General features: G+C 44.3%; 1 protein-coding gene across 2 annotated transcripts in view; it reads left to right on the top strand.

Moving 5' to 3' along the window:
- nid2a (nidogen 2a (osteonidogen)) overlaps positions 1-17,670 on the top strand; it is a 110,123-nt gene that overhangs the window by 17,771 nt on the left and 74,682 nt on the right. For both annotated transcript variants that reach the window (XM_071326978.1, XM_071326977.1), the window contains exon 5: positions 13,178-13,327. In XM_071326978.1, coding sequence (XP_071183079.1) covers positions 13,178-13,327 — 150 coding nt within the window. The remainder of the gene's footprint in view (positions 1-13,177; positions 13,328-17,670) is intronic.

The raw sequence follows: 17,670 nt of genomic DNA, 5'->3' as shown, positions 1-17,670 counted from the left end.
TCTGGCACAGCCATGGCATGATACAACAGGATATAATGTGATGCCTAAGCAGAATTTTTACTTGCAGTCATTAGCGGCCGTTAGAATCTATGTTCCTTTTCCATCTTCCTTTTTTTTGTCGGAATACAACAGGATATAATGATGACTACATGAAATATGTCTTGCATGTAATGGACTTTAAAACAAAGGGACTGGTCTTGCGATATATTTAGGTTGTTTTCTCTTCTTTTTTTCATTTTCGTTTTTTTATTTAATTTTTTACGAACAATTGAATCCAATGAACTGAGCAGGCTGGGCTGACATGCTTACACGGGAACCCAAACTGGCTGCGCGTGTGCGCCATCGTGCATATATTTATTTTGTCCCCCCACACCAAACGCGATCACGACACGCAGGTTAAAATATCAAAACAAACTCTGAACCAATTATATTAATTTGGGGACAGGTCGAAGAGCATTAAACATTTATGGCACTTTAGCTAGTTACCTTGCACTTGTTAGCTAATTTGTCCTGGGATATAAACACTGAGTTGTTATTTTACCTGAAATGCACAAGGTCCTCTACTCCGTCAATTAATCCACACATAAAACGGTCAACCGAATCGTTTCTAGTCATCTCTCTTCCTTCCAGGTTTTTTCTTCTCTTGACTTTATATTGCGATTGGCAACTTTCATAAATTAGGTCCATTACCGCCACTGACCTTGTTCGTCTTTCAGTCACCCACGTGGGTATAACCAATGAGGAGATGGCACTTGGGTACCTGCTTCTATTAACCAATGAGGAGATGGGAGAGGAAGGACTTGCAGCGCGATCTGCGTCAGAAATAGAACTGATTTCTATTTTAGCCCGTGGCAACACAGACGCTCTTTGGCGCTCACGAGCAGTGTGGGTGCAATAATTGAATAACTTAGATTTCTAAATTTATTTTGCAACGCTCGCAGGCGAGCGGTGTGCTCAGCCTGTTAGAGCCTTGCTAGGACTTTCAAATATGAGCATGTATAAGATTGTGCTGTTATTATTGTTACAATTTTTTTTCTGACTGTTTTCCATTTTATTTGGTTAGTTCTCTTAGGCATCCTCATAGATAATTATGTTATCATGGGACTGCCCATATTTCCCTCTGGTCAACGGCAATTAGCGGCCAAGGGTTTGCCTTAGGACGCAAAGGTGCGCCATGAGTCAGGGAGAAGGTCTTAGTGACAACAGACCTAGATATGGGGGGAGGTTTTAGTGGGTGTAATATTAGGACAATTGGAGGTTTACAAAGTTGCAGCTACAGTATGCTTAACAGTGCAAATGATTATGGTACAGCTATATGGACACCTAATTATCATGGTGCTTTTTAGTGGTACGTTTACAAACATTGGTTGTGGTAAGTATAATTGAAACTTGGGTATCATTATGGTAAGTGGGGAAATAAGTATAGCAAGTTTTAATGGCTTAGCAGATCATAAAAAAACTAACATTTTTACATGGCTAAAAGAGAAAGAATATAATATCTGTTGTTTACAGGAAACTCATTCTACAAGTATAGATGAGGTTGGGTGGAAAAAGGACTGGGAGGGAGAAATATATTTTTGTCATGGTCAAAGAAACTCAAAAGGGGTGATTATACTAATTAATACAAATTTTGATTCGATTGTGCAAACAGATCCGCAAGGAAGATGGATTATTTTAAATATGCCATTGGACCAAAAACAGATCTGGCTAGTTAATCTATATGGGCCAAATAATGATGATCCACACTTTTTCGAAAATATATATATAATAATCTATTGAGCTCACAAGCAACGAAATAATCTATTATTATGGTGGGAGATTATAATATGGTTTTAAGTACCTCGATGGATCGTAAAGGAAATCATTCTACAAACGATCACCCTAAAGCACTTAAGGTGATTACAAAGATCATGGATACATTAAAACTAGTGGATATATGGTGTTTGAAAAACCCTGACCAAGTGAGATATACATGGAGGAGGCTTAATCAAGCTTTCGTCCGGAAGCTAGAGTGGAAACCGGTCGCATTCCGCTTCGCTCCTCAGGTAGTATCACATTTTCACATTCTCATTTCATTTCATTACAGTACAACGGTTTGATTTGTTTAATCTTAGCTAGCTACTTAGCCGTCTTTGTATCAAAGATAATTGCGTAGCTAGCCAGCTATTCTTCGTTCTTTTAACGTAACTTTTAACGTAACGTAGTCAACACTGCTACCTAGCCAGCTTCGCTACCTTCCGCTTCGCTCCTCAGGTAGTATCACATTTTCACATTCTCATTTCATTTCATTACAGTACAACGGTTTGATTTGTTTAATCTTAGCTAGCTACTTAGCCGTCTTTGTATCAAAGATAATTGCGTAGCTAGCCAGCTATTCTTCGTTCTTTTAACGTAACTTTTAACGTAACGTAGTCAACACTGCTACCTAGCCAGCTAGCCACCGAACAGCAACACTGTAGTAACTATTACATTCAACGGAACGACTCGATTAGTGTAGTGTTAGCTAGCTACATAGTTGTCTTTGCTGTCTTTGTTTCTAAGATAACTGCGTAGTTTAGACTAATTCGGTTAGCTAGCCAGCTATTTTTCGTCCTTTTAACGTAACGTAACGTAGTCAACACTGCTCGCTAGCCAGCTAGCCACCGAATAGCAACACTGTAGAAACTATTACATTCAACGGATCAACGGAACGATTGATTAGTGTAGTGTTAGCTAGCTACATAGTTGTCTTTGCTGTCCTTGTATCTAAGACAATTGTGTAGTTTATACTAATTAACGAGCCAGTTACCGAGGTTACATAGCTAGCTACCGAGGTTACCTAGCCAGCGACACTCTCAAACAAAGTCAACAACGCAGCCACTGCTAGCTAGCCCACTTCCGCAGTACTGTATCATTTTAATAATTTTGGTCAATAAGATTTCTGCAACGCAAGCTTAACTTTCTGAACATTCGAGACGTGTAGTTCACGTGTCATTCCAATCTCCTTTGCATTAGCGTAGCCTCTTCTGTAGCCTGTCAACTATGTGTCTGTCTATCCCTGTTCTCTCCTCTCTGCACAGACCATACAAACGCTTCACACCGCGTGGCCGCGGCCACCCTAACCTGGTGGTCCCAGCGCGCACCACCCACGTGGAGTCCCAGGTCTCCGGCAGCCTCTGGAACTGCCGATCTGCGGCCAACAAGGCAGAGTTCATCTCAGCCTATGCTTCCCTCCAGTCCCTCGACTTCTTGGCACTGACGGAAACATGGATCACCACAGATAACACTGCTACTCCTACTGCTCTCTCCTCGTCTGCCCACGTGTTCTCGCACACCCCGAGAGCTTCTGGTCAGCGGGGTGGCGGCACCGGGATCCTCATCTCTCCCAAGTGGTCTTTCTCCCTTTCTCCCCTTACCCATCTGTCTATCGCCTCCTTTGAATTCCATGCTGTCACAGTTACCAGCCCTTTCAAGCTTAACATCCTTATCATTTATCGCCCTCCAGGTTCCCTTGGAGAGTTCATCAATGAGCTTGATGCCCTGATAAGCTCCTTTCCTGAGGACGGCTCACCTCTCACAGTTCTGGGTGACTTTAACCTCCCCACGTCTACCTTTGACTCATTCCTCTCTGCCTCCTTCTTTCCACTCCTCTCCTCTTTTGACCTCACCCTCTCACCTTCCCCCCCTACTCACAAGGCAGGCAATACGCTCGACCTCATCTTTACTAGATGCTGTTCTTCCACTAACCTCATTGCAACTCCCCTCCAAGTCTCCGACCACTACCTTGTATCCTTTTCCCTCTCGCTCTCATCCATCACTTCCCACACTGCCCCTACTCGGATGGTATCGCGCCGTCCCAACCTTCGCTCTCTCTCCCCCGCTACTCTCTCCTCTTCCATCCTATCATCTCTTCCCTCTGCTCAAACCTTCTCCAACCTATCTCCTGATTCTGCCTCCTCAACCCTCCTCTCCTCCCTTTCTGCATCCTTTGACTCTCTATGTCCCCTATCCTCCAGGCCGGCTCGGTCCTCCCCTCCTGCTCCGTGGCTCGACGACTCATTGCGAGCTCACAGAACAGGGCTCCGGGCAGCCGAGCGGAAATGGAGGAAAACTCGCCTCCCTGCGGACCTGGCATCCTTTCACTCCCTCCTCTCTACATTTTCCTCTTCTGTCTCTGCTGCTAAAGCCACTTTCTACCACTCTAAATTCCAAGCATCTGCCTCTAACCCTAGGAAGCTCTTTGCCACCTTCTCCTCCCTCCTGAATCCTCCTCCCCCTCCTCCCCCCTCCTCCCTCTCTGCAGATGACTTCGTCAACCATTTTGAAAAGAAGGTCGACGACATCCGATCCTCGTTTGCTAAGTCAAACGACACCGCTGGTTCTGCTCACACTGCCCTACCCTGTGCTCTGACCTCTTTCTCCCCTCTCTCTCCAGATGAAATCTCGCGTCTTGTGACGGCCGGCCGCCCAACAACCTGCCCGCTTGACCCTATCCCCTCCTCTCTTCTCCAGACCATTTCCGGAGACCTTCTCCCTTACCTCACCTCGCTCATCAACTCATCCTTGACCGCTGGCTACGTCCCTTCCGTCTTCAAGAGAGCGAGAGTTGCACCCCTGCTGAAAAAACCTACACTCGATCCCTCCGATGTTAACAACTACAGACCAGTATCCCTTCTTTCTTTTCTCTCCAAAACTCTCGAACGTGCCGTCCTTGGCCAGCTCTCCCGCTATCTCTCTCAGAATGACCTTCTTGATCCAAATCAGTCAGGTTTCAAGACTAGTCATTCAACTGAGACTGCTCTTCTCTGTATCACGGAGGCGCTCCGCACTGCTAAAGCTAACTCTCTCTCCTCTGCTCTCATCCTCCTAGACCTATCGGCTGCCTTCGATACTGTGAACCATCAGATCCTCCTCTCCACCCTCTCCGAGTTGGGCATCTCCGGCGCGGCCCACGCTTGGATTGCGTCCTACCTGACAGGTCGCTCCTACCAGGTGGCGTGGCGAGAATCTGTCTCCTCACCACGTGCTCTCACCACTGGTGTCCCCCAGGGCTCTGTTCTAGGCCCTCTCCTATTCTCGCTATACACCAAGTCACTTGGCTCTGTCATAACCTCACATGGTCTCTCCTATCATTGCTATGCAGACGACACACAATTAATCTTCTCCTTTCCCCCTTCTGATGACCAGGTGGCGAATCGCATCTCTGCATGTCTGGCAGACATATCAGTGTGGATGACGGACCACCACCTCAAGCTGAACCTCGGCAAGACGGAGCTGCTCTTCCTCCCGGGGAAGGACTGCCCGTTCCATGATCTCGCCATCACGGTTGACAACTCCATTGTGTCCTCCTCCCAGAGCGCTAAGAACCTTGGCGTGATCCTGGACAACACCCTGTCGTTCTCAACTAACATCAAGGCGGTGGCCCGTTCCTGTAGGTTCATGCTCTACAACATCCGCAGAGTACGACCCTGCCTCACACAGGAAGCGGCGCAGGTCCTAATCCAGGCACTTGTCATCTCCCGTCTGGATTACTGCAACTCGCTGTTGGCTGGGCTCCCTGCCTGTGCCATTAAACCCCTACAACTCATCCAGAACGCCGCAGCCCGTCTGGTGTTCAACCTTCCCAAGTTCTCTCACGTCACCCCGCTCCTCCGCTCTCTCCACTGGCTTCCAGTTGAAGCTCGCATCCGCTACAAGACCATGGTGCTTGCCTACGGAGCTGTGAGGGGAACGGCACCTCAGTACCTTCAGGCTCTGATCAGGCCCTACACCCAAACAAGGGCACTGCGTTCATCCACCTCTGGCCTGCTCGCCTCCCTACCACTGAGGAAGTACAGTTCCCGCTCAGCCCAGTCAAAACTGTTCGCTGCTCTGGCACCCCAATGGTGGAACAAACTCCCTCACGACGCCAGGACAGCGGAGTCAATCACCACCTTCCGGAGACACCTGAAACCCCACCTCTTCAAGGAATACCTAGGATAGGATAAAGTAATCCTTCTGACCCCCCCCCCCCCCCCCTTAAAAGATTTAGATGCACTATTGTAAAGTGGTTGTTCCACTGGATGTCATAAGGTGAATGCACCAATTTGTAAGTCGCTCTGGATAAGAGCGTCTGCTAAATGACTTAAATGTAAATGTAAATGTAGCCGTCTTGATTACTTCCTAGTCTCATTCTTGCTGGCATCAAAAGTTTTAAAGTATTATTAGAAGACCGAATGCGATCGGACCACCATCTAATTGGCGTCCATATAACTCTTACAGAATTTCCACGTGGATGGGAATATTGGAAAATTAATCAAAGCCTTTTGGATGACAATTTGTTCTTAACTATGACAAAATAATTAATAATTTACTTTTTTTTGTACAACATAGGTACAGCAGATCCCCTTATTGTATGGGACACTTTCAAATGTACTTTTAGAGGCCATTCAATACAATACTCATCATTAAAACTAAAGCAGTTTAGGTCAAACGAGATTAGACTAATAAAAGACATGGAAGTAACAGCGCAGGTAGAATCTTCAACACAGAAATTCTACCTAAAATAATTTACGGAAACTCGTTACAAATGAGGGAGTTAACCATGATTCAGCAAATTCGAATTTGAAAGAGGAAGCAAAATATTTTAAGCGTATGTTTTCCTTTCAGTCTCCTCCATTTCCACTGAATGATGATAGCTGTAAGGATTTCTTTCATAATAATAATAATAATGTAAAATTAACAAATTTACAGAAAGACCGGTGTGAAGGCCAACTTACAGAAGAGGAACTTTTTGAGGGAATAAAATATTTTCAGTCTGGAAAAACACCAGGGCTTGACGGTATACCAGTAGAGGTATATCAGACCTTTTTTGATGTTCTCAAATATCCATTATTAGCATGTTTTAATTACTCTTGTACAAATGGTAGACTTTCAGGTACTCAATAAGGTCTGATTTCATTATTTCTTAAACAGGACCCAGGTGGTAAGTATAAAGATCCAGTCCATTTAAAAAACTGGAGGCCTCTAACACTTCACTGTTGTGATGCGAAAATCCTTGCGAAATGCATAGCATATTGAATAAAAAAGGTTCTACCATATATTGTTCATCCTGATCACAGTTTTTTTACGTGGACGATATAGTGGAGATAATATACGACAATTACTTGAAACAGTTGAACATTATGAAACATTGAAGATACCAGGTCTGGTCTTCAGTAGATTTTGAAAAGGTGTTTGATAAAGTATGATTAGAATTTATATAGAAATGCCTGGAATACTTTCATTTTGGTGAATCTCTTATACAATGTGTTAAAGTTATATACAGCAACCCCGGTTGTAAAATAGTAAACAATGCTTACTTCTCTTAAAAGCTCAATACTTTCTGAGGAGTAAAACAAGGCTGTCCGTTGTCTCCATAGAAATACTAGCTATTACAATTAGATCCAACAAGAACATCAAGGGGATAAAAACAAGTGTCAATGTATGCTGTTGACTCTTCGAGTCCTTGTTTTTTCTTAAATCCGCAATCTGGATCCCTGCACAGTCTCATTGAAGATCTTGATTACTTTTCTAGCCTCTCTGGATTAAAACCTAATTATGACAAGTGTACCATATTACGTATTGGATCATAAAAAAATTGTGTTTACACTACCGTGTAGTTTACCAATAAAATGGGCGGATGGGCATCTCGAAAAAATGGGCATCTCGAAAAATATAAATGAACTTACCACAATTCATTTCAATAGAAAGTTTTTTGCAACCATGGAGAGGTAAATACTTGTCTATTTATGGAAAAATTACATTGACTTACTCTTTGGTCCTATTACATTTTACTTACTTACTAATGGCATTGCCTACTCCAAATGATTCGTTTTTAAAATCATATGAGCAAAACATATTTGATTTGGAATGCTAAGCCAGACAAAATTAAATGTGCCTATTTATATAATGAATATGAGTTTGGGGGGCTAAAATTATTAAATATTAAAGCTTTAAACCTCTCACTAAAAGCTTCACTCATACATAAGTTATACTTAAACCCAAAATGGTTCTCCAGTAGATTATTAAGAAAAGCTCATCATTTGTTCAAAAATAGCTTTTTTTCCTTCATACAGATTACAACTTCTCATTTCCGACTAATTGAAAATGACATTTTGTTGAAAGTATTGCCCTTTCTTAAAGAAGCCATACAAAGCTGGTTACAATTTTAGTTTTATCCTCCAGAAAAGATAGAAACATTTTTAAGGTTAAACTCAAATATATTGACTAATAAAAACATTCCTTATGGATTTTTTTTTAAAAATTGTATTGCATCCGATCCCATGGCACATGGTTTATGAACTGGTACAAAAAACTACACTTGACTTAACACTTAGTTTTTTGATTTAAATGATTATATAAAATTCTTGCCACCAACCGAATGCTATATACTGTATATGGGGCATAGAACAATCTCGGCTCTGTAGATTTTGTTGCGAAGAGACAGAATCAATAGATCACTTATTCTGGTATTACCCCTATGTAGCTTGTCTCTGGTCACAGGTTCAGGAATGGTTAAAAAAATCACAACATGCACTTAAAATTAACCTTACAAATAGCAGTGTTGGGTGATCTGGAAAGCCATAGCCAATCAATCAATCATATAATAATACTCGTAGGAACAGTTTTCATCTTTAGCTCACAATCTGTGGATAATATATGATTAGAAAGATTCAACATTTTTGTAAAACAGCACAATTGAAAAATACTGTATATGGCACACGGAAATCAGACAAGGGTGGTCTATGGTGATAGGTGGGATGGGCTGAGAGTGGCTGAGGGTTGGGATTAAAGAGTTTGTTTGGTAATGTATTGTTGTTATATATAAAAGTACCATGTATCTAAAATGTATGTATGTGTAGCTAAAAAAGAAGTAGAGTCGTTAAAAAAGAAGAATGCCCCTCTCCCCACCGGTGTGATTTCTACCTATGAGGGTTCAGAGCTTGAGGTAGTCACCTCATACAAGTACTTGGGATTATGGCTAGACGGTACACTGTCCTTCTCTCAGTACATAGCCTGCGGCTTTGATAAGGTTAAATCTAGACTTGGTTTCCTCTATTGTAATCACTCCTCTTTCACCCCAGCTGCCAAACTAACCCTGATTCAGATGACCATTATACCCATGCTAGATTATAGAGACGTTGTTTATAAAACGGCAGGTAAGGGTGCTCTCGAGCGGCTAGATGTACTTTACCATTCGGCCATCAGATTTGCCACCAATGCTCCTTATAGGACATATCACTGCACTCGATACTCCTCTGTAAACTGGTCGTCTCTGTACACCCGTCGCAAGATCCACTGGTGACGTTTATTCATTAAACCCTCTTAGGCATCACTCCCCCGTATCTGAGATACCTACTGCAGCCCCCATCCTCCACATACAACACCCGTTCTGCCAGTTACATTCTGTTAAAGGTCCCTAAAGCACACACATCCCTGGGTCACTCCTCTTTTCAGTTCGCTGCAGCTAGCGACTGGAACGAGCTGCAACAAACACTCAAACTGGTCAGTTTTATCTCCATCTCTTCATTCAAAGACTCAATCAGGGACACTCTTACTGACAGTTGTGGCCGTTTTGCGTGATGTATTGTTGTCTCTACCTTCTTGCCCTTTGTGCTGTTGTCTGTAAAAGATGTGACCAATACATGTTGATTATTTAATTCCTGTGCTGTTTGTAATTACCCTGGTAGGTTGACTGATAACCTGAACCAGGTTGCAGGCACTGGTTACAGTGAAGCTTTTTCTTGAGTGGGCAGCTTGATGAAAGCCAGTCTACTCCATTATTTCTGTAGAGCATCTTCTGTCTCCAGAAGATGTAAAAGTTATCTATAAAAGTGACTCCAACAGAGCTACAGTAATCCTTTAGCCAAGTGTGTAATGCCAGTAGCGTGCTGAATCTTTCACACCTGTGGCTCAACAATGGTACCGGACCTGAAATAATTGGCTGCTTTTGGGAATCAATCAGTGCTAGAATCAGGAATTTTAAATACATCTTCAGAAGTTCCGAGCTAGCCCTCCTAATGCCGTTTGACCCCACATGGATTTTGACGGCATCAGCTCCTGGCAGCTGTCATAGAATGGTCAGAAGCAGCCTTGTGATTTCCTGTACTCGTGCTCCAGGATAGCAGAGTTTTTCCCCCGGGAACCAAGGTGTTTCTTACCATAGAACTGCCGATGAAGACAGCTGGTGCAATGGCTGAGGAGTTCCGGCCGTTGATTTCGCCTCGATTCATTTAGCAAACCCCTCGAGGACCGAAGTGCGGTGAGCCCGATGGACCCGAGCCAGCTGTAGTATCCATCGTGGATGATGAATGGGCTGGAGTCTCCGACAGCCTCAAGGTCTGATGAGGGTGGGAGCTCTGAGGATCTGAACCTGAGGTTGAAGCCACCGGAGAAGGAACAGAGGACAAATGCGCCAGAGCCGCTGGATCCAGGGCGGCGAAGCTGTTTCTAGTCTGTTTCCGGTCTGGGCTTAACATCTCCAAGGAGGCCCCCGTTGCCAGAGGAAGCTGTTTCCACGGCGAGTGACATATCTCCATGGTTGGTTGGTAGGATCTTGTAGGACAAGAACATCCACCAAGTCATCCAGGAGCATCCCAACAACTCCATTCTCCAGGGAAGGCGGAGACCCCTTCTGGGAGGGTTCCCTGCAGAGAACCAGCAGAGCGACACGGCGGCGACACTTCCACCGGGCCAGAGCGGCGTCCGGCTACTGGGGTGGAGAAAAAAGAAAAAGTAGGCGGGCGTGGATTCCCCAGTAGTTTGTGTAGGTTCACTACCTGTTTGCTAACAGTAGACACTTCACCCCTGTAGTCCTCAGCAAGTAAACAGGTCCTACATTGAAAGTCTTGGCGGTCCACATTGTCCCAGAATTAAGCAAAATAAACACAGCTCTTGCAGCATTGAAAAAGTTTGTTAGCGTCCTCTATTTGAGGTTCCCAGTCTTCCTCTGTGAGATGGGGCAGGAGTGTTTATGAATGAGTGTTGTGTGCGTGTGTGTACAAGTGTTCGTGTTCATCTGTACGAGTGTGTGTGTGTGTGCATGCATGTGTGTATGTGTATCTTAGCCACAAATAAGTAGCAAACAAGCCCGGCATAAAGGCTCCCCCGAGCAAAGGGAGAGTCCCCACTCGGTTGAGGAAATGCAGTATCCAGAAACCCAGAGTCTTTCTCTCTCCTCGCTAGCTTGCTAAGGGTTGTTTTGCTAAAGCAGACAAGCAGATGTAGAGCATTAACCTCTTATCTGGCAAGCTGGCAAGCTCTCTGAGCTTTTAGTGGGCCAGAGCAGAAGGGTTTGGCAAGCTAGTTAATCGTAATTCTGGATGACGAATGACTTGAGGTTTGAGTTTCTCCACAAAGATGTACTGTATGAGTCTTGCGTTTTTAGTTGGTCTCCCAGCAGCTTACATTGTAAACACGTGCAAAAACATTCCAAGAAAGAAAATGAAAAGTTACTCCGAGTTCGTAGTGATGCAATGAATCATCAAATGAAATATTGTCGAAAGAGCTATAGTGAAAGTATCAAGAGGGTGTGCTCTGACTTCTACTGAAACTACTTTACGGCGAGAGGATAAGCTAATAGTGTTTTAGATTTGCTGAGCTGTCGTTTTCTCTGCAAGGTTCTCAGATCTGCTATGGTCAGGTATGTAGTGCTGCCGTAGAGCGGGGGAGCAGCGCTACCTCCCTTTTTTCAATTTGAGAATATATGGAGCTGGTCAAAATATTTCTGGAACAATGACCACTAAAATTCCACGAAAACCATAGAATGACAAACTAAATACATATGTAGGCTATAACAGCCTATAGGTAGGCAAATTGTGTTTTCTTCTCTGTCTTCTCTCTCTGGCAGTGGTGTGAATGATGAATAACTGTAGGCGTGTGCTGAGGATCGTCGGTCTGAGGCTTGACCACTTTGAGCGGGCCAAATCCGACGTAACTTCCACAGACAAACTAAAATGTCTGTCCTCAAAACAGTTTGTTACGGACTTGGGGTTCTTGTACGACGCACATGAACTCGCCCTACTGTGCGAGTGCTTAGCTTACAGAAACGTACCACCTCTATTGCGTGTGCAGACAAACTGATCCACCGCATGAACCTTATCTCACCAACGAGACCTAGGATCCAAATTCACCGCCTGTCTGCCTTGATGTTCATAAAACTCCACGGACCTCCTCTTGCGTAGTGAAACCCAGAACGATATGTTGACCACTTGGTTACGGTTCTGTCCTTTCAGCACCACGATTCGTGTCTCGCAAGATCACATCATGAGTATTTAGTATTTTACAAAACAGAACCGAACATAATTGCATGCTCTAGCATAGTAGGCGTATAGTATGTTACACCAAAACACCTCCTCAGTCATTTCTTATCTGAAGCTGAATAGTCAAAACAAGTTCCCCATGCTGCCAAAACTCAACAGCGCCCGCCACTAGGCAGGATATGCTTGGATTGAATCAACGTAGGCCTACAAGAAAGGCTTATAGTTTGTGAACACCATCCGCTTTAATTCGCTCATGAAACAGTCATTCAAAAAGATCTAAATGCATATTGACATGAAACTGATGGAGATCAAATGATTGGCATGCAAGGTGAATATTTCACCGGTAAAACATGAAGAATTATCATTCACGATTGACTATTTTGAAATTGGGTATGCCTAACTTAGTGTTTGAGGTTATTAAAAATATAACATTTTCTTGAGATAATATGTGGTAATAGGCAGACGTTGCAATTGGAGGATGCATTTCATGTATAGGCCTATTGTACAATGATATTTAATAGGGTACATCTGTCGGTACGAACTTTGAGAAATGATGACGTCATGACATTTTCCAATACCTACCAAACATAGCACTATACCACTGGCAATGGTTCACATGCTCTGACCCTCCCTGGGGTTCCCCCCAATCACATCCAGCAGAGTCAGCGTATTTTGACAGATTCAAGTTCTGGCTGTTTTCTCTTCTCGTCCTCCCCTCTTTCTTTCTCGTCCTCCCTCCCCTCTCTCACTCCCCCTATTTTTCTTTCAATTGAATTCACTGAGCTCTATTGGCATCCAGTAATATGAAAACATCTTATTTTACAGTGCCAAATCAAACACAGAGGAACATATTAGATCAATGATTATTAGGAAATAATCTCTCTCTCTCTGTCTCTCTCTCTCTCTCGCTCCTGCAGTGATCCAGTACAGCACAGAGAACAAGGAGACGTGTGCTCGCTTCCAACAGCAGTGTTCTCAGAACGCTGACTGCACCGACTACTCTTCCGGCTTCTGCTGCCACTGTCGCTCCGGTTTCTACGGCAACGGTCGTCACTGTCTCCCTGACGGTGAGTCCTGGGGATGACGGTATAGGACGTGACACAGGCTCCGAGGATCACCGGCAGGGTCATAATATCGCAAAATGTATATGTATGGATTTGAACTAGTGGGGTTTTGTCAGTCATGCAACATCTGTGAACAATATTTGGGGTTATTGGCGAGAAAATTGTCATTTGGCTTTCCGTACCTGTATTCCTGTTTCCACAGTTCACATTGCCTTAGTGGAAAGGTACACTACCGCTCAAAAGTTTGGGGTCACTTAGAAATATCCTTGTTTTTGAAAGAAAAGCAATTTTTTTGTCCATTAAAATAACCTAAAATTGATCAGAAATACAGCGTAGACATTGTTGTAAATGACTATTGTAGCTGGAAACGGATGATTTTTAATGGAATATCTACATAGGCGTACAGAGGCCCATTATCAGCAACCGACCCATTATGTTTGCACAGCTGAAAACTGTTCTGATTAAAGAAGCAATAAAACTGGCCTTCTTTAGACTAGTTGAGTATCTGGAGCATCCGCATTTGTGGGTTTGATTACAGGCTCAAAATGGCCAGGAACAAAGATCTTTCTTCTGAAACTACTCCCTTCATAGAACAGCGCAACCTGACTCTTATCAGAATAGAAAGTGGAGTGGGAGGCCCCGGTGCACAACTGAGCAAGAGAACAAGTACATTAGTGTCTAGTTTGAGAAACAGATGCCTCACAAGTCCTCAACTAGCAGCTTCATTAAATAGTACTCGCAAAACACCAGTCTCAACGTCAATCAATCAAATGTATTTATAAAGCCCTTTTTACATCAGCTGATGTCACAAAGTGCTGTACAGAAACCCAGCCTAAAACCCCAAACAGCAAACAATGCAGATGTAGAAGCACGGTGGCTAGGAAAAAATCCCTAGAAGGGCCAGAACCTAGGAAGAAACCTAGAGAGGAACCAGGCTCTGAGGGGTGGTCAGTCCTCTTCTGGCTGTGCCAGCTGGAGATTATAACAGAACACTGGCAAGATGTTCAAACGTTCATAGATGACCTGCAGGGTCAGAATAATAATCACAGTGGTTGTAGAGGGTGCAACAGGTCAGCACCTCAGGAGTAAATGTCAGTTGGCTTTTCATAGCCAATCATTCATAGTTAGAGACAGCAGGTGCGGTAGAGAGAGGGTCAAACACAGCAGGTCCGGGACAAGGTAGCACGTCCAGTGAACAGATCAGGGTTCCATAGCTGCAGGCAGAACAGTTGAAAGTGGAGCAGCAGCATGACCAGGGGACAGCAAGGAGTCATCAGGCCAGGTAGTCCTGAGGCGTGTTCCTAGGGCTCAGGTCGAGAGCGAGCAAACTAGAATGCTAAAACAGAGCAAACTAGAATGCTATTTGGCCCTAAACAGAGTACACAGTGGCAGAATACCTGACCACTGTGACTGACCCAAACCTAAGGAAAGCTTTGACTGTGTACGGACTCAGTGAGCATAGCCTCATAGCCTTGCTGTTGAGAAAGGCTGCCGTAGGCAGACCTGGCTCTCAAGAGAAGACAGGCTATATGCACACTGCCCACAAAATGAGGTGGAAACTGAGCTGCACTTCCTAACCTCCTGCCCAATGTATGACCATATTAGAGACACATATTTCCCTCAGATTACACAGATCCACAAAGAATTAAAAAACAAACCCGATTTTGATAAACTCCCATATCTACTGGGTGAAATACCAGTGTGCCATCACAGCAACAAGATTTGTGACCTGTTGCCACAAGAAAAGGTCAACCAGTGAAGAACAAACACCATTGTAAATACAACACATATTTATGCTTATTTATTTTCCCTTTTGTACTTTAACCATTTGTACATCGTTACAACACGGTATATATACATAATATGACATTTATAATGTCTTTATTCTTTGGAACTTCTGTGAGTGGAATGTTTACTGTTCATATTTATTGTTTATTTCACTTTAGTATATTATCTACCTCACTTGCTTTGGCAATGTTAACATATGTTTCCCATGCCAATAAAGTGCCTTGAAATGAAATTGGGTCGAGAGAGAGAGGTCGAGAGAAAGAGAGGTCGAGAGAGAGAGAGGTCGAGAGAGAGAGAGGTCGAGAGAGAGAGAGGTCGAGAGAGAGAGGTCGAGAGAGAGAGGTCGAGAGAGAGAGGTCGAGAGAGAGAGAGGTCGAGAGAGAGAGAGGTCGAGAGAGAGAGAGGTCGAGAGAGAGAGAGGTCGAGAGAGAGAGAGGTCGAGAGAGAGAGAGGTCGAGAGAGAGAGAGGTCGAGAGAGAGAGAGAGAGGTCGAGAGAGAGAGAGAGAGAGAGAGGTCGAGAGAGAGAGGTCGAGAGAGAGAGGTCGAGAGAGAGAGAGGTCGAGAGAGAGAGAGGTAGAGAGAGAGAGAGGTCGAGAGAGAGGTGGAGAGAGAGAGAGGTGGAGAGAGAGAGGTCGAGAGAGAGAGGTCGAGAGAGAGAGGTCGAGAGAGAGAGAGGTCGAGGGAGAGAGAGGTCGAGAGAGAGAGAGGTCGAGAGAGAGAGAGGTCGAGAGAGAGAGAGGTCGAGAGAGAGGTCGAGAGAGAGAGAGAGAGAGAGAGAGAGAGAGAGAGAGAGAGAGGGGTCGAGAGAGAGAGAGGTCGAGAGAGAGAGAGAGAGAGGTCGAGAGAGAGAGAGGTCGAGAGAGAGAGAGGTCGAGAGAGAGAGAGAGAGAGAGAGAGGGGTCGAGAGAGAGAGAGGGGTCGAGAGAGAGAGAGAGGTCGAGAGAGAGAGAGAGAGAGGTCGAGAGAGAGAGAGAGAGAGGTCGAGAGAGAGAGAGGTCGAGAGAGAGAGATGTCGAGAGAGAGAGAGAGGTCGAGAGAGAGAGAGAGAGAGAGAGAGAGAGAGAGAGAGAGGTCGAGAGAGAGAGAGAGAGAGGTCGAGAGAGAGAGAGAGAGAGGGAGAGAGAGAGAGAGAGAGAGAGAGGTCGAGAGAGAGAGAGAGAGAGAGAGAGAGAGAGAGAGAGACTGTGGCCCTGTCCACCCACTTTGCCAAAGCACAGCCCCCACACCACTAGAGGGATATCTTCAACCTACTACCCTCTGTCCAGTGTCTGTGTTCTTTTGCCCATCTTAATCTTTTCTTTTTATTGGCCAGTCTGAGATATGGCTTTTTCTTTGCAACTCTGCCTAGAACGCCAGCATCCCGGAGTCGTGTCTTCATTGTTGACGTTGAGACTGGTGTTTTGCGGATACTATTTAATGAAGCTGCCAGTTGAGGATTTGTCTGTTTCTCAAACTAGACACTCTAATGTACATGTCCTCTTGCTCAGTTGTGCACCGCGGCCTCCCACTCCTCTTTCTATTCTGGTTAGAGCCAGTTTGCGCTGTTCTGTGAATGGAGTAGTACACAGCGTTGTACGAGATCTTCAGTTTCTTGGCAATTTCTCACATGGAATAGCCTTAATTTCTCAGAACAAGAATAGACTGACAAGTTTCAGAAGAAAGTTATTTGTTTCTTGCCATTTTGAGCCTGTAATCGAACCCACAAATGCTGATGCTCCAGATACTCAACTAGTCTAAAGAAGGCCAGTTTTATTGCTTCTTTAATCAGAACAACAGTTTTCAGCTGTACTAACATAATTGCAAAAGGGTTTTCTAATGATCAATTAGCCTTTTAAAATGTTAAACTTGGATTAGCTAGCACAACGTGCCATTGGAACACAGGAGTGATGGTTGCTGATAACGGGCCTCTGTACGCCTATGTAGATATTCCATAAAAAATCTGCCGTTTCCAGCTACAATATTCCATTAACAATTTCTACACTGTATTTCTAATCAATTTGATGTTATTCTAATGGACAAAAAAGGTGCTTTTCTTTCAAAAACAAGGATATTTCTAAGTGACTCCCAAACTTTTGAACGGTAGTGTGCGTGATATGTATGTACTTAGTGCTGCATAGAGGGAAAAGAAACTCACACACTACAACTCTTTCCGTCTCCTAAATACACACACACCAATTCTCACCCAAACTCTCACAGACCCATAAAAACCTGGTCTCCACCTCCCCCTCTCCAAACCCCCCTTGCTCTCTCACTCTCTCACATGACAGCATCATCTTGTTTCTAGGCCCTGCAACCATTTCCTGCCAGATCAACACCTCTGATGCAGTGGTGGGCTCCTCAAACAATCCTCCTATTGGTCACTGGGCCATGCCGAGCTCCTCTAGCCCCTCGCTAGCTGGCTAATTACCTGGAAGTGGCTTGACAGACATTCCTATTTGGAGAGCAGTGTAAACGCTCTCTCTCACACATGCACGCACACACACACACACACCCTCTGCACTCTCAACCGACTCCCTTTATTAGTCTGGCTGCTTGTTATTAACCCAGGGGTTTGTTT

This window comes from Salvelinus alpinus, chromosome 9 (genome assembly GCF_045679555.1).
Source record: "Salvelinus alpinus chromosome 9, SLU_Salpinus.1, whole genome shotgun sequence".
NCBI classification, from domain to species: domain Eukaryota; kingdom Metazoa; phylum Chordata; class Actinopteri; order Salmoniformes; family Salmonidae; genus Salvelinus; species Salvelinus alpinus.
This window is presented reverse-complemented; position numbering and strand designations above follow the sequence as displayed.